Source organism: Nipponia nippon, unplaced genomic scaffold, assembly GCF_047370975.1.
Source record: "Nipponia nippon isolate SJK-2023a ecotype South Korea unplaced genomic scaffold, ASM4737097v1 scaffold_4, whole genome shotgun sequence".
In the NCBI taxonomy this organism is placed as follows: domain Eukaryota; kingdom Metazoa; phylum Chordata; class Aves; order Pelecaniformes; family Threskiornithidae; genus Nipponia; species Nipponia nippon.
Window position 1 is genome coordinate 126,708,037 of NW_028262358.1, and position 22,663 is coordinate 126,730,699.

At 66.4% G+C, this 22,663-nt stretch overlaps 1 protein-coding gene and 3 non-coding genes across 5 annotated transcripts; 2 read left to right on the forward strand and 2 right to left on the reverse strand.

Annotated features, from left to right (window-relative positions):
- Positions 1–81: 81 nt before the first annotated feature.
- Positions 82–15,952, reverse strand: TMEM214 (transmembrane protein 214). 2 transcript variants are annotated; one of them, XM_087773716.1, is made up of 17 exons: positions 15,781–15,952; positions 15,225–15,430; positions 12,825–12,975; positions 11,486–11,620; positions 9,723–9,805; positions 8,837–8,942; positions 7,610–7,691; positions 5,181–5,282; positions 4,931–5,072; positions 4,187–4,278; positions 4,010–4,058; positions 3,264–3,377; positions 2,803–2,920; positions 2,232–2,328; positions 1,799–1,967; positions 985–1,136; positions 82–318 (listed from the first exon to the last, which is right to left on the reverse strand). In XM_087773716.1, exons 1-17 carry the CDS (start codon positions 15,935–15,937, stop codon positions 192–194), a joined length of 2,082 nt encoding a protein of 693 aa, XP_087629842.1. In that variant the 5' UTR covers positions 15,938–15,952; the 3' UTR covers positions 82–191. The 2 variants fall into 2 exon arrangements, with proteins under 2 accessions (XP_087629842.1, XP_087629843.1); XM_087773717.1 differs by lacking the exons at positions 15,225–15,430; positions 15,781–15,952 and adding an exon at positions 13,106–15,188 and having other exon boundaries at positions 12,825–13,026.
- Positions 15,953–16,474: 522 nt separating this feature from the next.
- Positions 16,475–16,638, forward strand: LOC148053555 (U1 spliceosomal RNA). Its single transcript, XR_015709052.1, has one exon. It is a non-coding gene; the product is annotated as a U1 spliceosomal RNA (small nuclear RNA).
- A 626-nt stretch (positions 16,639–17,264) lies between these two features.
- Positions 17,265–17,428, reverse strand: LOC148053556 (U1 spliceosomal RNA). Its single transcript, XR_015709027.1, has one exon. It is a non-coding gene; the product is annotated as a U1 spliceosomal RNA (small nuclear RNA).
- A 4,721-nt stretch (positions 17,429–22,149) lies between these two features.
- Positions 22,150–22,315, forward strand: LOC148053557 (U1 spliceosomal RNA). Its single transcript, XR_015709034.1, has one exon. It is a non-coding gene; the product is annotated as a U1 spliceosomal RNA (small nuclear RNA).
- The last annotated feature ends 348 nt before the right edge of the window (positions 22,316–22,663 follow it).

Sequence of the window (22,663 nt, forward strand, 5' to 3'; positions counted from 1 at the left end):
AGGGGCGCTCGTCCGCAGCAGAGCCCCCTCCGGGAAGGGGCAAGGAGCGCCCGTACTCGTTAAACGGGGAAAAAACACCCAAAAAATCACCGGTCCGGTTCATTCACCCCCGGTTCATTCACCCCCGGCATCGTCCCGCCGCCAGTGGCCGGAACGGCGGGAGAGGGCCCGACGGCGTCCCCCTCCTCGCGTCAGGGTCCCGAAATCATGGCCAAGGCCCAGTTTTTGAGGGCTAGGGTTGTGTCTCGCAGGTAAATCCAGGAGGAAGAGGCGAAGCTCGCCAGCTGCTCTCTCACGCAGGCCCACGTCACTTCTCCGCTGGAAAAAAACAAGGAAAAGGGGTTTTGGGCAGGGAACCCGGCGGCTGCGGGGCGACCCAGCCCCAGCGTCCCGAGCGCAGGAGGGGCACGGCAGGAGCACGGCAGGAGCAGGGCAGCGCGGGGACAGCCGGTTCCGCCAGCAGGCGGTTCCAGCATCGCCCCGCTCCCCCTGGACCTGGCTGCGAACCCCAAGTCATCCCTCAACGGCCCCGCGGGAGCATCGGCCCCGTCGCCTCCTGGGAGGGGGCACGGAGCCGGTTCTGCGGTGAGAGCAGGAGCACCGCGCCGGCGGTGTGTGGCTGCTTCCCGCGGCGGCAGGGGGGTGACGCTGGGCTCGGACGCCCACGGGTGGCCCCGCTGTCAGGGCGCAGCAGGAGTCGGGGACGGGGGCGAGCACAGCCAGACCTCAGCGGGTGCAGAGCTCAGGGCGGCCGCAGGTTGGGTGGCAGAGGCACGGCTCCCTGCAGGACCGCAGCTCCGCCGCACCGGCCATGGTGCCGCATCCCAGTCCCTCTGCCAGAGCAGGAGCCACCCCCCCAGCCAGGACAGGGAGAGACCCCGCTGCCGCCGCAGCGAGGGACCGACCCCCCGCAGCGGGGCCCCAGCGCACCCCGGGGGAGCGGAGCGGAGCCCTGCCAGGGCCCGCAGCACCGGGGATGCTCACTTGCAGGAGTCGACCCAGTGCTTCCAGCCCCGCTCGAACGCCGCGGCCACGCACTCCAGCAGCGGCAGCAGGCAGCTCCGCACCAGGAAGAGCAGCAGCTCTCTGACGCACTCGGCGAAGTGCAGCAGGGACTCCGGGACCCGGGACTGGAGCTGCAGGGGCAGAGAGAGCCGGCGCAGGTTTAACACCAACCTCCCCCTCACACGCCGGGCTCGGGGACCCCAAGGAGCCTGGTGTCCTGGTTACCCCTGAAGGAGGCTCTGCCGAAGCAGGCTGTCCCACAGTCGCGCAGGCATCACCCCTCCCTCCTCCTCATGCTCTCCCCCATCGTCTGGCACTACCAAGCCCTCCCCACAGTCACCGTTGGGCTCGTATATGGCACATCACCAAACAGCAGAGCACCCACGCTGCTTGCTCTGTGGGATGCTAAAGTCACCTCCCTTCCACCAAACTGCTGCTCTTCAGGAAACCAGTGAGTTATCTTTGAGCCTTTTCCGAGCCGACGGGGTCACTGCCAGCAGCCGGGGTGAGCGCGCAGGGGCTGGGGCAGCTGCGGCCGTGGGGCGAGGAATGGCACCCGAGACCGGCTGCGGTGCTCCCTGGACCCGCCAGCACCGGCGGGCTCGCAGCCAATGGCCGCGGCAAGAGTTGCGACAGAGACGTCGCCTTCCTCCTCTGGGCCTCTCCCCGCACCTCCGCCCTCGGCGTTGCCACCTGGCAGGAGCCCGACACCGGCTCTTCAGCCTCACAAGCCCCTGCGAGTGACAGCCACGCCGGCGTTTGTCTCCTCCAGCAGCTGGGACGTCCTTCTTACCCACTCGGGGAGCCAGGGCAGGCCCTCGCGGACCCAGGACAGCAGGGAGGAGCACTGCTCGGACGCGTACAGGGCCACCTCGCCGCTCTTCGCCCAGAGCAGCTCCAGCTGCGGCTGCAGGACGGCTGCCGCCTGGGAGCCGTAGACCGGCAGGCTCCGCTCCAGCCACCTGGAAGAGAGCGAGCGCCGGCTGAGGGCAGTGCTGGCTGCCCCAGCACCACCGGCTGCCCCGGCACTGCCAGCAGAGCCACGGGGACACGCGGGTACCTGGAGCTGCTGCCCCAGGCCAAGGGAAGAGGAGAACTGAGCTGAAAGCCCTTCCAGGCAGAGCTGGGGAACGCTTTCCCAGCAAAAAGAGATCACTCTGTGCTGCACCAACAGCTTCAGGCCCACCCAGCCACGCACACCGCTGACCAGCGCCGGTGCCACTGACCTGTACCCCTCGAGGCAGCAGTGGGAGACCTTCTGCCAGGCTTGCTGCGAGGCCGGCAGGATGCCAGAGGAACGAAGCAAGTGAGCAGAAGAGGAGGCTGGAAGAGACAAGAGCCATTCCCTGAGCAACCCTTTGGCTTTGTCCGCAGAAGCTGCGTGCTGTCTGTCCCCAAAGCCTCTCTCTGGGGATGCACAGCCTGAGCTGCTCTGCAAAATGTCTCGGAAAACGCTCTGATATGGGACAAAGAGGGGCAGAAACTCCTGAGCAGAGAGAAAACCTGGGTTCGGGCACCCCCGGGGAAAACCCTCCCGAGAAGGGACAGCAGGGGGGCCTGTCCGCACAACCTGCCAGGAACACAGCGCACGTACCCCCCAAGCACGCCCCGCTCAAAGGCAGACGGATGGGGCCACGCTGCTCGAGGGCAGCCAGCGCACAGGCTCAGGGTGAAGGCAGGGCTGTGGAGGGGCTTCGCTCCGGAGAAGGGTGAAGTTATTGCTCTCTGGGGACATTCCTCCACACGCCCTTTCGCACAAAGCCAGCAGCAAAGCCGCAAGTGGAGCCGCCGCCTTACCCTGGAAGGAGCCGTGCGTCCGGACGTCGTGCAGGAGGAAGCCGGCCGCGAAGACCAGGAGGACAAGCAGCAGCCGCGACCAGGGGAAGCCCCGGCCCTTCATCTTGCGCAGCAGCTCCTGAGCAGGCGGGAGGACAAGGCCCTGTCACCGCACGGCTCCCGAGGCTGGTGAGGTTCCCACGCAGCCACACCGCTCTCCGGCAGCACGCCACCGCGCTCACAGCTGCTCTCGCCGCCCACCCCCGGCTTCCCAGTGGAAACCAGTGTCATCTGCCGAGCAGCTGGGAGGATGGACGAGGGCCAGCACCATCTGTCCCCGGCGCGTCCTGCAGAGGCGCCGCTGCGGGGCCCTCACCCCGGCGCGTGCCGGCGGCAGGAGAGGCTGACCACAACCCCAGCACGGAGCTGAAATCCGGCCACTGGCTGACCGCAGGCACCACCTGGCCCTGCCCGGGGCTCACCTTGCAGGCAGCATCGCAGGCAGCCACATCCTGGTCGCTGTTGGGCCCTCTCGCCGCCAGCTCCTCGTTCGTTACTTTGAATGAGCGAACCGTTTCCTGCAGCGACTGACGCACCTGGGGGAAAGCAAGAGCTGCGTCGCGGCCCCAAGCACCCCGAGCCGGCAGCACCGTGCACCCATGCAACCCAGCACCGCAGTGGCTGCAGGAGGGAGCAGAGCGAGAGGAGATGGGAAGGGCAGAAACACCGAGGACCTGCAGGACGGATCAGGCTGTGGGGACGCCTCCAAGGCTCCCGCACCGAGACCAAGTGCCTCGGCCGACCCAGCCAGCCGTCGCTCCAGAGCCGCAGGAGCTGTGCTGCTCCTCTGGGAACGCCGAGCCGTGGCCAGCACGACCTCCCCGCCTGTCACAGCACCAGGACAGCGAGGCCTAACAGGGGTTGAATCTGGAATACAAGTCCTGATGCAACATGTCGAGGGAAAGAGGCTCTCCTCTCTGTCAGCAAGCAAATAAGCGCCCTGCCCGCGGGCAGCGTGTTGCCTGTTCCCAGGACAAAGTGCCAGCTCTCAAGCCTGGCAGGCACATGCCCGTGCTGGCAGACCCAACTGAGCCGCCGGCGTGCTGGAGCGGCGAGGTGTGGGCACACACAGGTCCCACGGGGATGCTGCTTGGGCAGCGACCTCCTGCAGCAGCACAGCTACGTTGCCTCCCCACCCTGCGCAATTCCTCCTTTCCGCAGCTCCTACCTTCTTGCTGCTGCTGTCCCAGGACTCCAGCAGGTGGTTCAGCAGCAAACTATGGGAGGAAAGAGAATGCAGGGCTCGGTCAGGAGCTCTGAGAAGCAATTTAACACACTCCTAAATGCGAGCAGGCTGGTGCTGGCCCTGCTGAGAGCAGCGGGCGGGCAGCAGGCACGAACCGACCTGGACTGCGAGAGGTGCTTGGTGTAGAGCTGCCTCCAGACACTGAAGCTCAGGGGGTCCAGGCTCAGGCACTGGCTCATGGAGGTCAGGAGCTGGGAAGAGAGCACAGCAGGCCGTTACACCTCATCCTTACCCCCACAGCGACACACATCACTCGGGTCTGGCACATCGGACACACCGTGCCCCAGGCTGTACGCTGGCACAGCCGACCAAGCCCGCCGGCTCGCTGCTCTCATCCCAGCCAGCTCCTGGGGCACCGAACAACTTGCAGGTCCAGCATTCCCAGACCCCAGCTGCGGGCAGCAGGAACCCCAGCCCGCAACCGCCATCCTCACCTTTAGATGGCACGTGTCCAGCCTGCCGCAGCCCCGTGGGCCCTCCCCAAGCCCCCCTCCCCGGGCAGCTGGGGGACCACCGAACCTGACCCGTCCTCCAGTGCCTCGCAGGCCGGCCGGGCTGGGCGCTAACCTGACGCTCACTGCTCCCAGGAAGGTCCTGCTCCCTCCCTTACCAGGACACGCTCCCACCACGACCTTACGCTCACACCTGCCCGTTCAGCCTCCCACGCAATGGAGCCGAGCCTGTACGAGGGGCGGCCAGCGCCCGGCGTGCCAGGGAGCCAGGCCGGCGGATGGCAGAGCCCTACACCCACCGCAGCGGGTAGGGGAGGGAGGACGGGACCCGCTTGGCTCTCTCTCCTTGCTGGTGCAGCAAGGCTGCCCCAAGCCATGGGGCCAGGCTCACCTCTTTTTTCATGCCGGGAGGGCAGCTCGGCGTAGCTCGGGAGAGGAAGGAGGGGAAGTAGGTGTGCAGCGCCGTCTCCGGCTTCGCGCCAAACGCCAGCACCTTCAGGCGAGGGTAGAGCCGCCGTAGCTGCTCCTGCAGGCTGAGGGGAGACAGCAGCGGGGCTGCAGAGAGCGGCCAGCGAGGGGATCCGGGTGCTCGCCCCACAGCGCGGCCCACGCTGGGGTCTACTGGGGGGGTGCTGGCATACCTGGGCGGCAGCGAGTTGTTGGGCATGAAGGCAAAGTCCAGGAGGGGAAAGAAATCCTTGGGTCCAATCATACCGAAGCCTTTGGTCAGGTTCGAGTGCATCCTGCACAGCAGAAACAAACACCGTGAGCTGTGACAGATGTGCCGGCGGCCGAATGTGGCCCGGGAGGGAAGGGCTGCCCTGGCCCCAGCCCTGGCCGTTTCCCTTCAGCTGGACACACCGCTTAGGTACATGCTGGTGGTTTCTGGCCACCACGGTTCTCCACCTTTGCTGCTACTTAGAGCCACCCTGCACAGTCAGCAGGCAGCTCTGGGGCTCCAGGGGCTCTATCCCCTCCCAGCAGCGACCGGCCAGGCAGGATGGACACAGGCAGCTACCTCCACACTCCTGGGACAAGGCAGGTGGCCTCAGGGGGCCGACGGGGCCGGCCAGCCCCTCCCCGGGCTGCAGTGGCCAGGGAGCCCCCCCGGTCCCTGGTGCTCTCGGTGTCCCCGCGCTCCTGCCATGGCCCCACTGCCAAAGCACAGGGGGAAAAGGGGGGAGCCGCTGGCAGTGACCGGAGCGAGGGGTGGCGTTGGCACCCGCTGCTGCTGTCAGGCACAAGGGTTCCTGTGCTCTTTTCCCCCCAGGCGGCTGCGGGCGACCGAGGTCTGGCAGGCCTGTGACTGGGCTTGCCAATAAATGAAATGCAGTCAGAGAAGAGAAACCAGATTGTAGAAAACTGATTAAATAAAGGTTCAGAAAGATCAGGAGGAACTGTGAAGATTGGCTTAATGAACCTCCACAAAATCCTCTGGCAAAACCAAATGCAACATTCTTGTTACTGTGAAGCAGGAATTAAAAAAAAATCAACTTAAATAAAACCGCTCGAACCCTTTGGAAGGGCAGGGGATGCCCCTCGGTGCCCACCACGAAACCGCTCCAAACCTCCCCCAGTACCAGCTACCTGCGCTGTGTGGCAGGGTGCTGGAGCCGCTGGAGTAATGGTTCAGCCCCCTGTGCTGGTCTGGGCTGGGAGAGAGGTAATTTTCTTCACAGTAGCTGGTATGGGGCTGTGTTTTGGATTTGTGCTGGAAACAACGCTGCTCACACAGCGATGGTTTGGTTCCTGCTGAGCCGTGCTGACGCAGAGTCAAGGCCTTCTCTGCCTCTCAGCCACCCCACCCGCGAGCAGGCCGGGGGCACGGGGTTGGGAGGGGGCACGGCCGGGACAGCTGCCCCCAGTGACCAAAGGGCTGCCCCACACCACAGGACGCCATGCTCAGTAACAAAACTGGAGGAAAAAGGAGGAAGGGGGGGACATTTGGTGTGACAGTGTTTGTCTTCCCAAGTCACCGTTACGTGCGACAGAGCCCTGCTTTCCTGGGGATGGCTGAGCACCCGCCTGCCCATGGGAAGGAGGGAATGGATTCCTTGCTTTGCTTTGCTTGCATGTGCGGCTTTTGCTTTACCTATTAAACTGTTCTTATCTCAACCCATGACTTTTCTCGCTTTTACCCTTCCCATTCTCTCTCCCATCCCACCGGGGGGAGCGAGCGTGGGGCTTAGCTGCCGGCTGGGGTTACACTGTGCCAAGGGGGCAATGCCGGAGACATGGCTGCCCTCGCCCGTGCTGAGGCCAGCAGAGCCGCCTGTCCCCGACCTCCAGCCAAACGCCACCTCCCTTCTCCTCGCAGGGAAAAGCTCATCTGCCTGCACCGGCAGATACTGCCAGCACCTCTTGCCGCAGCTGGGAGCCCCAACGCGCCTGTGCGCCGCAGCAGCCGGCAGCAATGGGACCCTGTCCTCGGCGCGCTGTCCCTCCAGGCACAGACACCACCAGCCCTCAGAGTGGGAGCTGCTCTTCCAGGCATGCGGGGACAGGCGATAAGGCACGCCGGCACCGGAGAAGCCTTTTCCTGGCACAGGGCACCCACAGGGTCGCACCAGCGCTGCTGTGGCCTCGAGCTGTGGCACCAGAGCACCCTGTCCCGCCGCCCCACCTGGAGCTGAGGGGCAGCTCAGCCGCTTGCCTGCCTCAGGGAGGCGAGCAGGGCCGGCCAGGGAAGGGCTCTGCTCCCCCTCCACCGCCTGCCCACCTCATTTTAGGAAAGGCACCAGCAGCGGCAGAGAGGAAACCTGCACAGAAACCCGGCATTTCTACAGAGCCATTGCAGAACCAGCAGCCATCACGGTGCCAGATGCGATCGGGAGGTGCCACGACTGCTGTCTGGACACCCGACACAACAGGCAGCCTCCAAAGATCAGAGCTAACCCGCACGGCAAGCCCACGGCTGCAGGCTCTGCAGGGCCGCACACCCACTCCTCGCGCTCTCGCGCATGCCTTCCACCAGCGCAACGCAGACAGTCACAGCGCGCCCAGCAGCCCAGGCAGGCGTTCGTTCCTCTTAACGAAGATACCCCAATAATGAAAGTGAGGCGTAACTCACATCAGCAGGCGGTCCAGGTAGGCAACAGCGTATGGGGAGAGAGACTTGATGCCGAGCACCGGGAGCATGACGCCGAGCCACACTGCGGGAGAGAGGCAGCGGTCAGATCGGGGAGCAGGAGAGCTCCTGCTGTATCCCCATGCCGCAGGTGACACCGAGTGCTCCCCGGCCGCACCGCCTGCTCCTTCCATCAGCACAGGTGCTCCTCGGGTCCGCAAGCAGCAACTGAAAAGCAGAGGAACGCTCAGGTGCTAGGAACGCAGCTACATTTAAACCCAGGACATTTTCCCCACTCAAAAACGCCTGGCAGGTGACCGGACAGACAGACTGACCCTTCAAGAAGGGCTCCAGGGTGGCTGCGCTACCTCGCCTGCTCTGCTCGCAGAGGAATGGCAGAAGAGCACGCTCCCCGTCTTTCCAGGCAGGACGGTTCCTCCTGGCATCCAGCGATTTCCCTCTCCAAGCCGGAGGAAGATGCTCTCCAGAGACAAGATGCCATAAGGGCAGTTTCTGTCGTTGCAGAGGGGCCACCAAGGCTCGGCAGGAGATCTGAACTCCCCCTTCTGTAAGCAACGTGCTTCTTGCGACGTCTCCAGCTTCCCCCAAAAGTAATTAACCACTTCAGGCAGCTCTACAACGTCGCCACTCTAAGCACCGAGTGTTTGCGCCTCTATAAACACACTTCAGCACAAGTCGCTCCCCTTCTGCGGTGGCGACTAGCCTGAGCATATATGGCTGAGGAATGAGGGCACGCACGAGGCACAACGAGCAGTCTGTCCCAGCGAGCAGCGTCGCACACAACATGCCAGGCAGCAAACCCCGACCCAGCCCCACCGCAGCGCTGGGGACACCACTGCTCGGCTGGATTCGATGATCTTTTCCAATGCAAACAATTCTACAATTCTGCTCCCAATTCCTGCATCTGACAGGCCTGGTGTGCCCGTGCCGGCAGGCACTCACAGCAGCTGCAGACATCCCCGTTCCCAGGAGTCCCCCTGGAGCCGTTTGACTACCACCACCCCCAGGACCCCCTTACAGCCCCCTCTCCAGCATTTCAGCAGCGGGACAGCATGTTTTGAAGCAGACCCCGCACCTGAGCGGTAATGCCAGCGGGAGTGGAGACATGCAGGCAGCACTGGGCGCCAGCCCCGCTCTCCCCGTGTTCCCAGGGGCGGGGGAGCCCCCTCGGCAGGGACAGGCACCCAGCCTGCTGCTCCCGGCTCTCACCTTTCAGGCCCTCGTGGAGATCCGCAAATCCAGCCTGTCCCAGCGCCCAGAGGACGGTAAGGCATTTTGCTGGCCTGTTCTGGTGGGACCGCAGCACCTCCAAGTACTGGGGCGAAGACAAGGACGCGTTAATCGAGAAGAGCCTCAGCCCGTCCCACCTCAACGCTGTCGCAAATGAGTCCGGAGCCACGTCGCTTCACGGGGCCGCCAGTGCTGCGGGACCACGGCGGCTCCACCGGGCCCTGGGCTGCCCGGCCTGGCAGGGAGCAGCCCCCAGAGCAAGGCAGAGCCCCCAGCCCCCCGGGAGGGACCCTCAGCACCAGGCAAATCCAGGAGCCGTGCCGGCTGGGGGCAGGCAGAACCCCAAACCCCGGCCCTGGGGAAGCAGATCTGCCAGCACCACATGGTGTTGGGCGGCAGCCGAGCCACAGCTGCAGCCATCGCCCGCTTGCTTTGAAGGAGTGGGACCCCAAAACCCCTCATTTCTGTCCCACGGCTGTCTCACCACTGAGCTCAGCCACACATCCCACTCCCTCCGAGAGCAGCGGAGCACAGAGCGTGCGGCAGAGAGGGAGCACAAGCTTGGGACAAGGTTTTTAAAGAAAAGACACCGGGGGGACGCTGGTGCTGACAGCGGCTCCAGCACATCTGGGGAGGAGGGGAGATACTGGAGGTACCAGTCTCTCTGCGTGGGCTGCCAGCACAGAGAGGCCCAAGGGCTTTGCGCGCGGGACAACCCCGACAGCTCCCAAAGGAATTCTGATTAACAGGAATGATGCTCATCGTCCGGCCGCTCTGGGAGATCCTTGGGGCGGGAGGAGGAGCAGCACCGCCAGGTTAGTGCATCTGCCTGGAAAGCGCCTGCCAACCCAGGTGTCCCGCTCACCTTGCCCAGGTTCATCGTGGCGATTTTGGGCCTGTCCAGAAGCACCGCCTGGATGCAGATCCTGTACCCGTGCAAAGACTCCCCTGAAACAGAGCACAGAAGAGGCCTTCTCAGCCACGGGCCGCTTCACGCGTCTCCCTCCCCTCTGCACAGACCTGCCCTGCTCACCCGGGCACGAGCCCCAGCACAGCAGCGTGGGGCCTGCTCCCTCCCTGGCACTGCCCCCCACCCGCCCTCTGCCCAGGACCCCCCACTACAGGGCTCCAGCCCACAGGAGCAGGACAGGCCCCACAGACCCTCAGAAAACCATCGGCAGCTTCCTCAAGCCCCCCCGGCCCAGCTCTGCCCTCCAAAGCAGCGGCAGGCAGGCACGGTAACCATCACCCTCACAGCCCCAAGTCCGGGAACTTCCAAGGGCTCATTTCCCCCTTGTTCACATTCAAAGGAGGGTTCAGGGGACCCCCTTGGCTCCCAGGCACCATCCAGCGACCCCCTCCAGCTCTGCTGAACCCTGGGATGGGTGGCATGGCCACGGCAGGGGCTGGTTGCCCCCCAGGCAGGGGCTGGCTGCCCCCTGGGCCAGTCCTGCTCTCCAGCACGGTCCCATTGCTGCCATGACCCTCCCCTGGGACGCACCCGGCTTTCGCGCCAGATGCATCGGCCACACCAGCCCACAGCGGTCGGGCCGACGCAAGGGCAGCGGCTGTGCGAGGTTGCAGCAGTGGCGGCAGAGCCCGGCACAGCCGCAGCGCCCCATGGAGCCCCTCAGTCCTCCCCGTCACGGACCGACCTCGCAGCAGCTCCACCAACACCAAGCATCTTCCCGAATTACACACGAACGCAACTCCCAAAGCAAAGCAGCGCCTCGACCATTTGCTAACAACTGTTTCGTGCTATTACGTCCCGTCGTTTTGATCAAGTCAGGCGGGTTTTGTGATGGAAACAAACCGCGCACGGGGCCACTGGCCCTTCAGCACAGGAGACAGCAGAGCCGGGGCTGGGGACAGGCAGTACTCGGGTGCTGCTGCTAAAGCTACCGGCAGCCGACGGCGTGGCAGGTGATGTACGGCAACGGGCGTTTAGGGTTTGTGTCTGACACCCGGGTGAAAGCAGCAGGCCATCGCTGTCATTCGGGATGCCTGAACACCCAGGGAATGTCGCTGGGCGTTCGCACGCTCTGTGTCAGAGGGCAGAAACAGCTGCCTGCTCCCCGCACGGCCGCTCAGACGGGACCCCTCGCTTCGTAGGGAACACCATTACCGCAGCACAGCAGCAAACCAGCTTTTGCCAGGTTTCTTAAGGCCAAAAGACCCCACTTTACAAGCTGCAGCAACACACACCTGTGCTGGTTTTGGCAGCAGAAATGTGAAAGCCCTCGGAGAGGCACTTCCCACCACGTATCCTCCCTTCTGCAACTCTCTCCCTGACAGCACCGTGATGGGCTCGTATCTCATCCCCAGCTACGCCTGCTATGGCTCCTCCAGCCTGAAACCCCGGAGGCCCAGCAGCAGCATTTTGCACCACACCAACGAGCCGCCTGGGTGGGAACAGCCCCTCACCGCAGGCAAGAGGTGCAGAAGGAGTTTCCCACCTCACCTTCTCCACAGAGGAGTCCCGAAGAGCTCTTAGAAGAGGTGACGAGGAGCAGCAGCATCCCCACGGTCAGAAAGCCTCAGCACCAGACCGCCTTGCAGAAGGATGGCCACGCTAAGAGAGCACAATGGGCGCGTCGGTGCCCCGGACCTGCACCGACTGCATCTTACCTGGGGTTTTGTCCAGCTCCTGTAGCATGGTATAAATACAGTGGTCGAAGAAGAGCTCCAGCACGCTAGACGACCTCGCCAGCAGGGATCTGATGATGTTCTTCAGCTCCTTGCTCACCAGGCAGTACGGATAGTCTGGAGCCAACAGAGGAGGAGGAAGAGTTTAGTGAGCACCAGTTTGCAAGACTTTCAGCTGCAGCTGCAAGGAGAAGCTGGCCCAGCGCGCGAGGCGCTCGCAGAGAAGCGCCTTGTCCTCATACACCACAGGGTCAACAAGCGACTTCTTTCTTAGTTATTCTACGTTAGACGCATCTAATTCGGCAAGAAAGGATTGCTTTCTGTCAAATGTTGGTGCTGCAGGATATACACAGGTTTTGAGAGGAGATTCTGCTCTTTGACCCATTGTCACCCAGCAACAAGTGCTCAAAGCAAGTGTAGACCAACACATCAGGCACGAAAGGGAAATCCAGCCGGAATATCCCTTTAAAGCTGAGTGCGGATACCTGCGAGCAGATTCCTGAATCCCACAATAGTAGGAACAGGTCACGGGTCCTTATGGAGAAGGGGCAACCAGGGAAAGTCTCTAATTTGCCAACTGGATACACAATTTCATTGTCTTTGTAGTCAAGGGAAGTCAGTTGTAGTGATATCACAGAATCGAGCAAATAATCCCCATGTTATTTGTTGAATAAAGAACACAGTCTTGTGCCTTTTTGCACTACCAAGTTTCCTAAGACGGTTTTGGCACAGAAAAAAACCTGTTTGGGGGGGGGGGGGGGGGAAGTAAAGAAAAGCCCAAACATCTCAGTTGACAGGGAACAAGCCCGGACTGTGAGACAGGCTGGACCCCATTCGCCTCAGGTGAAAACGAGAGACTTTTTCCGTTCCCATCTGTGACTGTTTTGGTCCTGTCCGCTCCCACGTTCCTGAAAACTGCCTCTTTAGCGAGCTGCCCTTTAACCTGTACTCTTAAGAAACCTGTACAAAATGAACCTGGCACGGATGGAGCCAAAGGGATTTATGTGGCACTGAACCCCTTCGAGTCTTCCTGCTGGGACCAAGACTGTTGGACCCGGTGACCTTAAGGCTCTTTTCCAACCCAAATGATTCTCTAAGGTTGGCGGGGGTGGAGCGGTCAGAGGCTGCTTCTTCCCGGCTGCGTCCCGAGCCGCTCCCTGTGCCCGGCTGCCCCATCACCCCGTGGTTTTAAGGGCCACGCTGAGCTGGCCCAGCCGCGGGGAAGCGCTGGCCCCATTGCTCTGCGAAGCACAGAGCCGCTCCAGAGCGAAGGTGCGGGGTGGGGACCCCCCGGCCGCGGGGCAGGGTAAACGCCACTGACCATGGGGGTGCTGGCTGAGCATGGGGTCGCTCCTGGGCGCCTGCAGCTTGTAGTTGAGATAGCTGGCCAGGTCCTTCACCCAGACGGAGGGGTTCTCGGGGAACACGCTCTGGCTTTTATCCAGTTCCTTCTGCAGATCCGCCAGGTTGAGCTGGAAGCGACAGACAGACAGACGGACAAATTCAACCCGGGATGCACAAATCTGGTCAAAACGCGTGGAAAGAAGAGAGTTAAGTTCAGCTCCTAAGGAGCTGCTGGGCACGGAGGGAAACGCTCCCCACCTTCACCCCGAGAACACCGCCCTTCCCGCATGGAACCCCCCTCCAATCCACCAGCCGCCAATGCGAACAGGAGTGCTGGCCTGGAAACAGCATTTAGTTTTGTACTGGAAACACGTTTTCTTCAGATCAGCAAAGACTGCTACTGGGGAATAACAAAACCCACGTGGGGAACTGCAGACGCCCGGCACCAGAGGGGCTGCAGAAAGCCCCAGAGCCAACAGAGACGTCAGGAGGACGGGTTGCGCTGGCACAGCCGCAGGAACCAGCTCTTCTCCCTCCTCAGAGCCGCCCCCGGGGAACGCCGGGGTTTTCCTCGCTCCCCGCTCCACCTTCGCGCCGGCGCCAGCCGGGGCTCCGCCGCTCTGCGCTCCCGCATGGCCTGCGGCGAGCACCGCCTGGGACCGGCCGCCCGTGGAAACCGCCGAGGAGCGTGCCGGCGTCCTCAAAGGCTCGCTCCGGGCAGCGAGCAGCACGAGGCCACAGCTCAGTGTGGATCAGCCCAGCGTCACCAGTTTGTACCAGCACCGTCAGGCAACTCTGCGCCCAGCGTCCGCGAAGGAGAAAACAGCCAAGATCATCAAGACCAACCTGATTAACGACCTGCAACCGACAAACCACGAGTACAGACAGCAGCTCGCATCCCCTCACCTTCCTCCTCCTCTATCTGCCGCGAAACGTGCTTATCGTCTGCTTTTAAACTCAGATGATCCACAAGCTCGCGGGGACAGATACCCTGCCTGCACTTCAGGGAGCTGAGGAGCTGCAGCACAACTTTAACGCCTGTTCCAAGTTTTGCAGTCTAACATTTCTGTAGGCGGTGGATTTCAGCCACAGCACGTTATTACGTCTGAGCTGGGCACCTTTCGTTGCATGTTTATTTCAGCAACCATTTTGAAAAGAGGAATAAGAAAAAAAATAACTGCTGCTATGTCAAAAAACTGACGCTGTCAACGGAGCTGATGGAGCGACAGTTGCACGGTGGCATTTGTCACTGCTGAGCTGTGCAGAGCAGCTACAGGGCAACCGCGCTTCAGCCCCCGGCCGCTCTCCCTGAGCAATATCTGCCATGACACACAGAAATAACAGACGTGAATTCTGCTCTGAGCTGTCTCTGTGCGCAAAAGCTGGACGTGGAGAACCGCTTGTGCTCAGTGGAGCGGAGGGAACCCCCACCCCTGTGGCGGGGGAGACCAGAAGCGCTCAGGGCACGAGCAAGACGCGGCACCTGGGTGAAAGCGAGGAGCCGGACGGGCGACGGCTGCGGGAGAGCTCTGCCAGGCAGCCGCTTTCCCAGCGGACACGTTGCCTCCATAGAGTTAATTCAGGGTTCCTTTCTAAAACCTGTCCATGCTCAGACACCACAAGAGCAGGCGGGAGGAAGACAAACGAGTTCTGCAGATTCATCTGAAGCGCGGGGAGCACGAGCTGCAGAAACGGCTCCCCAGGACCTCAGCGGTACGACAGGGAGGAGGCTTCACCGGTGGCACTTCTCAGGATTCCTCCCAGACAGCAGACAGGGAGTGGGTGAAGAAAGAAACCAGAAATTCCCTTCCAGCTGCCTCCTGCCTACAGCAAAAGCACCACTTCAAGCACGAGACCGATCTCCCAGGCCAGCCCCGCGCTCGCCAAAGCGCCGAGCGCCATCTGTTCCGCTCCCATGGCAAACGCGACCGCCCTGGGCTGCGGCCGGCGGCAGGCAGGAGTGCTCGTCCCTGCGTGAAGGCGAGGACGCGGTAACGAGCCCGGGGGTCTCACGGCACAGAGGGGCTGGGGTGCTGGCTGCCTCCTCCTCCTCCCAAGGTGCGAGGAACCCCCGTGGTAAAGCTGAACCGAAACAGGGCACCGTGCTCTGTGTCGCTACTTTCAACCAGATTTAACAACGCGCCGGGCACCCAGGCTCTCGCTCCCGATGCGGCGGAGAGCGCGTGCTGCCGGAACACCAGCCGGCCTCGGCGAGGGCCAGGGAACAACAGCGCCCGGAGCTTCGGCTCCGCTGCAGCAGCACGGGTCAGGAGCGACCTGGGCGCCCTGAGGCCTGCAGGCACGGGGCAGCCTGGGGACGAGTGGCCGCAGACGTGCGCGGGCAGGGCACCCGAGAGGCCCGGCCGGGCACACTCACGGCTCTCAGGGCTTCCTCCAGCGAGCGGCATTTGCCGGCCTTGACGCTGGCGTCGTTGGCCGAGGGCTTCTTCGCGCTCTTCCCTGCGTGCGGCTTACGGTGGGGCTGCTCGGGCGCAGCGGCGGGAGGGACCTGCTCCTTGTTCTGCTTCTTCAGCGCCTTCTCGAAGCCCAGCTCGAAGATGGTGTCGGAGGTGGCGATGGGAGCTGGAACCCGGGAAAAGGGGAGAAGGTGGCGGGGGGCTGCGAGAGCACCGGGGCGGGGGGACGCTCCCCGGGCCCATGGGCGAACCGGGCCCGAGCCCCGGCACTGCCCCGGGGCGCCGCACCCCCGGCCTCGCCGTGCCCGCAGCGGGGGCAGCGCAGGGGCCCCGCATCCCGGCCCGCAGCCCCTCGCCGCGGCCGGCCCACCCGCCCCACGGAGGCCCCACGGAGGCCCCACGGAGGCCCCCACCGGCCCCAACCAGGGCCCCCCCGAGCCGCGGGTCCCACGCACGGCGCGGCCCGAGGAGGCGGCGGCCGCGGCACCACACGCGGCCCGGCCCCGCCGCGCTCACCCGCCAGAGGCAGCGTGCGGCCGGCGTTGGCCTCGCCCAGGGCGCGGCGGCTGCTGGGGCCGCCCGCGGGCCGCCGGCCCTTCCGCACCACCTCCCAGCGGCCGCCGCCGGCCGAAGCCGGGCCCGGGCCCGGGCCCGCCGCCGCCGCCGCCGCCATCGCCGCCGAGCGCAGGGGAGCGGGAGGCGGCGGCACCCGGCGGGAGGGGGGGCGGGACGCGTGCGCCCGTCGCCCACGCTGATTGGCTAGAGCCGCGCACACGGGCCCCACGCCGCTGCTGCCACGTCTTCGCCCCGCCCCGCCGCGTCACGTGACGGGGCAGCCGCGGTCCCGCCTCGGCCGGGGCGGGGCCTACGCGCTCCGCCCCGTATGGGCCCCGCCCTGATCTGCCCCGCCCACAGAGCGGCCCCGTCTTCTCCGCGGCCCCGAGGGCGGAACGGCCCGAGGGGGCGGGGCTGCAGGCCAGGAGGGGCGTGCCCATGGAGATGAGCGGCGCGCGGGCTGCCGGGACCCCCTGGCGCCGGGTCGGCGAGGGGCAGCGTGTCGCGCGGGCGCGGCGCGGGGTGTTCGTGGCGTCGTGTCGCGGGGCGCGTGCGGCGCGGGTTGTTGTCGTGGTCGTGGTCGTGCGGGGTGTCGTGTGCGTGCGCTGAGTGTGTGTGGGCGGGGGTGCGGGGGTGTGGCGGGGCGTGGGGGTGCATACTTACCTGGCAGGGGAGACACCATGATCAGGCAGGTGGTTTTCCCAGGGCGAGGCTCCCCCCCTGCACTCCGGGTGTGCTGACCCCTGCGATTTCCCCAAATGCGGGAAACTCGACTGCATAATTTGTGGTAGTGGGGGACTGCGTTCGCGCTCTCCCCTGGCGTGGCGGTGCCAAGGACAGAGCTGAGCGGGGCTGGGGCTGGGGCTGGGGTGTGGGGGCCCGTGCTGCAGGCGGCGGGGTCCGCGGCAGCCGGGACTTGGGGGGCGGGCGGAGCGGGGCGTTGGGCGGCGGGAGCGGGTGGCCCGGTGCCCGAGGCGATGGCCGCGGCCCGGCGGCGTGTGGCGGCCCTGGCCGCCGCGGGGTGCCGAGTCGGGCCCCGCCGGTGCCGGCGGCGTGCCCAGCCCCGGCGCGGCGGGCGCCGGTGCCCGGGGCGCTCGGGGTCCCTGCTCTCCCGTCCCCTGGCCTCGCTGCTGGACTTGGTCCTTCCCGTCCCCAGCGCAAGCCCTTCCTCCCCCTCCTCCTGCTCCTCCTCCTCCTCCTCTCCCCATCCCATCCCCTGAGGCGCTCAGCACCGTGCCTCTGCCCTCCGCTCGCACCATCCAGGCCCCGCTCCAGCCTCTCCCGTCCCCGCGGGATCAGCCCCGCACCCCGCGGCCACTGCCCTGCCCAACCCGGGAAGCAGTCCCGGCGGGAGCCGCGGGGAGGCGCGCCGGCCCCGCCAAGCCGTTGAGATACCGGCTCCGTGACACCGGGCCCGCTCAGCTCTGTCCTTGGCACCGCCACGCCAGGGGAGAGCGCGAACGCAGTCCCCCACTACCACAAATTATGCAGTCGAGTTTCCCGCATTTGGGGAAATCGCAGGGGTCAGCACACCCGGAGTGCAGGGGGGGAGCCTCGCCCTGGGAAAACCACCTGCCTGATCATGGTGTCTCCCCTGCCAGGTAAGTATGCACCCCCACGCCCCGCCACACCCCCGCACCCCCGCCCACACACACTCAGCGCACGCACACGACACCCCGCACGACCACGACCACGACAACAACCCGCGCCGCACGCGCCCCGCGACACGACGCCACGAACACCCCGCGCCGCGCCCGCGCGACACGCTGCCCCTCGCCGACCCGGCGCCAGGGGGTCCCGGCAGCCCGCGCGCCGCTCATCTCCATGGGCACGCCCACAGACCGACACGCCACGCCCCCCGGAGCGGCGCCGCCGGCAGCGGCGCGGGGCGCGGGCCGAGGGGCGGGGCCAGACCGGGCGGGGCGGGGCCTCCGCTCCCCCTCCCGCCCGGCACCGCTCCGTCGCCGCCGCGCAGGGCCCGCTCCCGCCGCCCGCAGCCTCTTCGCTCCCGCCGCGCCGGTGCCGGGGGCCGCTGCCCCGCGCCCCCCGCCGGCAGCCGGCCCCGGCCCCGGCCCAGAGCCGCTCCGCTCGGCGGGCCCCGGCGCTCGGCTCCCCGCGGCCGGGAACGCCGGCGCCGCCCCCCGACCCGCGGCCCCGGGCCGCCCCGGCCGCGCCGCGGCGGACGATGAGCCCCGCTGCGAGGGGGCCCGGGCGCCGGCGGGAAGGGGCCCCCCGGCTCCCGCCGTGCCCGGGGCGGGGCTCGGGCGGGCGGCGGGGCCTGGCCCGGCCGCGGGCACCGCCACCCGCTGGGGCCGCCGTCGTCGGTGTCGGGAGAGAGGAGGGCGGCCGAGCGGCTCCGGGGGAGCCGGGGAGCCGACCCCGAGCTGCTCGGGGAGCCCCTGCGCGGCGGCCCCGGGGAACCTGCCCGGGCTGAGCGGGGGCCTCCTCGTGGGGCGCGGAGGACGAGGACGCGGCTCCGTCCCGGGAGGCGAGGTCGGGCGCCGCAGGAGGCGCGCGGAGCCCTGGTTCGCACCCGGGGGAGCAAACGCCAAAGGCCGACGCTCGGCTGGAGCTGGCGCTGGCTGGTGCCGTGGCAGGCGAGAAAGGCTTCCGAGGGCGTCACCAGCAAGGGGAGGCCTAAGGAAAACGTGGGACCGAGGCTTCTCGAAGATGGACGCCCAGCACCCGGGGGGAAGGAAAGGCAGAGGCGTTCGGTGCGGCTTTTGCCTCCGTCTTTAATCCTGCTGACAGACCGGGGGCTGCCCGGTCCCCGAGTCGGGGGACCCCGGCTGCGGGAACAGGGACTCCCCGCTTGCGGGCACCGACGTTGCCGGGGTCCGGCTGTACCCGCTGAACGTTCGCAAGGCCGCGGGGCCCGGTGGGATTCACCCCGGAGCGCTGAAGGGGCTGGCGGACGTTACGGCAGGACCCCTCTCGATCGCCTGCCGAAGGTCTCGGGAGTCTGGGCAGGCCCCCGCTGGCTGGAAGCTGGCCGAGGTTGTTCCAGCTGTCCCGAAGGGCGTGGGGAAGACCCGGCAAGCGACAGACCTGGGAGTCTGGCCTCAGCGCCCAGGAAAACCACGGAGAAGAGCGTCCCGGGTGCTACCGAAAGGCGTCTAAAGAACACCGCCGTCGTCAGGCGCGGTCGGCACGGGTTCCCGAAGGGAAAGCCCTGACTCACTGGGTATCTTTCTGTGATAAGGTCACCCGCCCAGCGGCTGAAGGGAAGGCGGTGGATGTAGTTTCTCTGGATTTCAGCAAGGCTTTTGGCACCGTCCCTCACGGCATCCTGCCGGACAAGGTGTCCAGCTGTGGGACGAGCGGGTTCGCGGTGCACCGGGTGAAGAACTGGCTGAACGGCAGGGCTCAAAGGGCTGCAGGGAACGGGGCTGCGTCTGGCTGGCGACCGGTCACCAGCGGTGCTCCTCCGGGCTCAATCCTAGGCCCAGCGCTGGTCAATATATTTATCGGCGATCCGGGTGCAGGAGTTGAACGTCCCATTAGCAAGTTCGGCAACGATACCAAACTGGGAGGTGCTGTTGACTCTCCTGAGGGCCAAGAGGCCCTGCAGAGGGATCCAGATGGGTTGGAGGACTGGGCAATCATCAGCGGCATGAAATGTAACAAGAACAAATGCCGGATTCTGCACCCGGGACAGAGTAACGCCGGGCACAAGTCCAAACTGGGAGAGCGGCGGCTGGGGAGCAGCCCTGCAGGAAGGGGTCTGGGGGTGCTGGTCGGCAGCAGGCTCAACAGGAGCCAGCAGTGTGCCCTGGCACCGAGGGGGCAAACCGCGTCCCGGGGGACATCGAACACAGCGTGGCCGGCCGGCCAAGAGGGGGGATTGTCCCGCTGTAGTCAGCGCCGCTGCTGCCTCACCTGGGGTACTGTGCGCAGGGCTGGGCCCCGCCGTTTGGGAAGGACGTGAAGGTCCTCGAACGCCTCCGGAGGAGGAGCGCTCAGCTGGTGACGAGGCTGGAAGGCATGGCCTCTGAGGAGCGGCTGAGGGCTCTGGGCTTCTCTCGTTCGGAGGGAAGGAGGCTGAGAGGCGACCTCATTGCTCCCCGCAGCTTCCTGCGGAGGGGATGTGGACAGGGAGGCGCTGATCTCTTCTCCCTGGGATCCAGGGACGGGACGCCTGGGAACGGCTCAAAGCTGCATCAGGGGAGGCTCAGGCTGGACATGAGGAAGCATTTCTTTACCGAGAGGGTGGTCAAGGCCCGGCACAGGCTTCCTGGCGGGGTGGTGGATGCCCCAAGCCTGTGGGTGTTGAAGAGGCCTTTGGACGATGTCCTTAATAACGTGCTTTAACTTGTGGTCGGGCAGTTGAACCAGATGATCCTGGTAGGTCCCTTCCAGCTGAAATATCCCACCCCACCCCACCCCACCCCACCCTTTTACCCCTGAGCAGGACAGCCCACAGGGTGCAATACCCCTGGGGTCGGCTGTCCCTGCTGGGTCCCCTCCGGCCCCTTGCCCCCCCCAGCTGCTGCCCGGGGATGCAGAGGACGCCCCGGTGTGGTGCCAGCACCGCTCCGCAGCAGCCGAAGCGCGGGGCATCGCCAGCCCTGCGCCAGCCACGCGTGGGGCAGAGCGCGGCACCGCCGGGGCTGCTGCGCCGAAAGGCGACTCCATCCCGGCCGAGCCGGCACGCGGTCAGCTGCGTCCTGAGATACACTCCCGCTTTCCCGGCGTGGCCGTTAGCTCGGTGGCTTTGCTAAAGCTCTCCCTTGCTCTCGTCCACCCCGGATTAACGTCGCCGACAGAGAAGTAACTGGGCAACAGGCGCAGGAGAGACAGCTGGAGCCGAGCGATCCTGCGGCACAGCCGCCAGCCGCCTGGCTGGGGTGGGCCCGGCGGGCACGGGAGCGGGGCGGCTGTGCCGCTGCTGTAGAAGGAATTTGATTAACTGCCGCCTTCTCGCTGAGCAGCCGCGTTTGGCATTAGCAGCTTAGCACCGGGAGCTAAAGCAGTGGAAGCCTTAGGCCACGAGGGCTGACCGAGAGTAAACGTTTTGATAGAACTGGTGCTGCAAACACAGACCTCGCTGAATCCAGCAGAGAGGAGCGGAACGAAGAAGATAAGGACCAAGGAGACGATCCCGAGGGAACGAGGTCACTTCGGAAGCAGGCCAGCCCAGCGACAGCGAAGGCTGATAAGAAAACGGGGGCCCACTGGGCAGACTCAAGCGATGGGGCTTGGGGATCGCGTGCCGGGCGGTACGGGTATAACTGAGGGGGTGACCTGGGGGGGCCCCTCCGGAGGCAGCCAGCTCGAGCTGTGACCTGGGAGCTGATAAAGGAGGAACGGGAAACCTTCGCTCGGCGCTGACGTTAACTGGCAGGATCCCAGGGTCGGACCCCGTCCTGGCGGCCGGCGCGCGTAGATCCGTAACAGCCGGCTGCGGCGGCCGCGCCAGAGCCGCGTGCCGGTGGGGGGAGCCGAGCATCGCCGGCCAGGTTCCTCGGGGGGGCTGGTGCCGTCTCAGCCCCTTCCCCTGCACGGCCCCCGAGCCCCGAGCGCTGCCGCTGCGGCTCCCTGCAGCGCTTCGGGGCGAGGGGAGGGGGACGGCGCCCAGCCCGTCCCCGTCCCGTCCCTGTGCCCGGGCCGCCGGCGTGCCCGAGGGCAGAGGCTTTGGAGGCCGCTGGAAGGGCCCCAGCGCCGCGGGGGAGGAACCGGTAAAACCCCTCCGCCTCGGCGGCCCGGGGAGGCGTCCGCGGGCCCGTGGCGAGCGGGGCCCCTCGGGCCAGCGGCGGCCGGAGCTCGTGTCCCTGCGACGCCCCCGGCCCCCGACACCTCCGGCCCCAGGCTCCGACACCCCGGGCCCCCGACAGCCCCGAGCCCCCGACAGCCCCGGCCGCTCCGCCTCCCCGCCGGAGGACCCTGCCCCGGGCGGTCCCTGGGTCCCCTCCCGCCGCTGGCCCCGCGGCGGCCGCGCTCTGCCGGTGCTGCGGCTGCAGCCCGGTCCGGCTCGGCTCTGGCAGAGCGAGGCCCGCGCGGGGCCGGGGCGGGGCCGGGGCGGGGGGCGGGGCGCGGGGCCGGGGCGGGGCGCGGAGTGCGAGCGGCGCGGGGCCTGGGGCGGAGGCGTGGCGTGCTGGTCTGTGGGCGTGCCCATGGAGATGAGCGGCGCGCGGGCTGCCGGGACCCCCTGGCGCCGGGTCGGCGAGGGGCAGCGTGTCGCGCGGGCGCGGCGCGGGGTGTTTGTGGCGTCGTGTCGCGGGGCGCGTGCGGCGCGGGTTGTTGTCGTGGTCGTGGTCGTGCGGGGTGTCGTGTGCGTGCGCTGAGTGTGTGTGGGCGGGGGTGCGGGGGTGTGGCGGGGCGTGGGGGTGCATACTTACCTGGCAGGGGAGACACCATGATCAGGCAGGTGGTTTTCCCAGGGCGAGGCTTCCCCCCCCTGCACTCCGGGTGTGCTGACCCCTGCGATTTCCCCAAATGCGGGAAACTCGACTGCGTAATTTGTGGTAGTGGGGGACTGCGTTCGCGCTCTCCCCTGGCGTGGCGGTGCCAAGGACAGAAACGGTTGTACCTCGCTGGTACCGGTTTCCTGGGGCGGGCGCGGTGCTCGCTCCCGCTGCGGCCTCCTCCCGCCGCCATCCCGCGCTCTGCCCTGCTGAGTGGTGGCGCCCGGTGCCGTCACGACACCGGTACCGGCCCCGCTGCCCCCCCCGCTCCGCCCCACGCCCGGCCCCCCCGCGGTGCGGGGCCCCGTCCCGCCCGGGCGCCTCCTGTTCACGCGCGGACGCGTGCGGTTGCGGCCCCGCAGCCCCGGTTCCGTGGGTCGCGGCGGGACGCGGGGCCACGCGGCCCTGTCACGTGGCGGCGGAGGGCGCGGAGCGTTGCG

Coding starts and splice junctions, on each gene's coding strand:
- TMEM214 (XM_087773716.1), bottom strand. CDS start 15,937: ATGGCGGCGGCGGCGGCGGCGGGCCCGGGCCCGGGCCCGGCTTCGGCC. Junction 15,431..15,780: donor CCGCACGCTGCCTCTGGCGG/GTGAGCGCGGCG, acceptor CCCGGGTTCCAG/CTCCCATCGCCACCTCCGAC. Junction 7,692..8,836: donor TCTCCACGAGGGCCTGAAAG/GTGAGAGCCGGG, acceptor TCTCTCCCGCAG/TGTGGCTCGGCGTCATGCTC.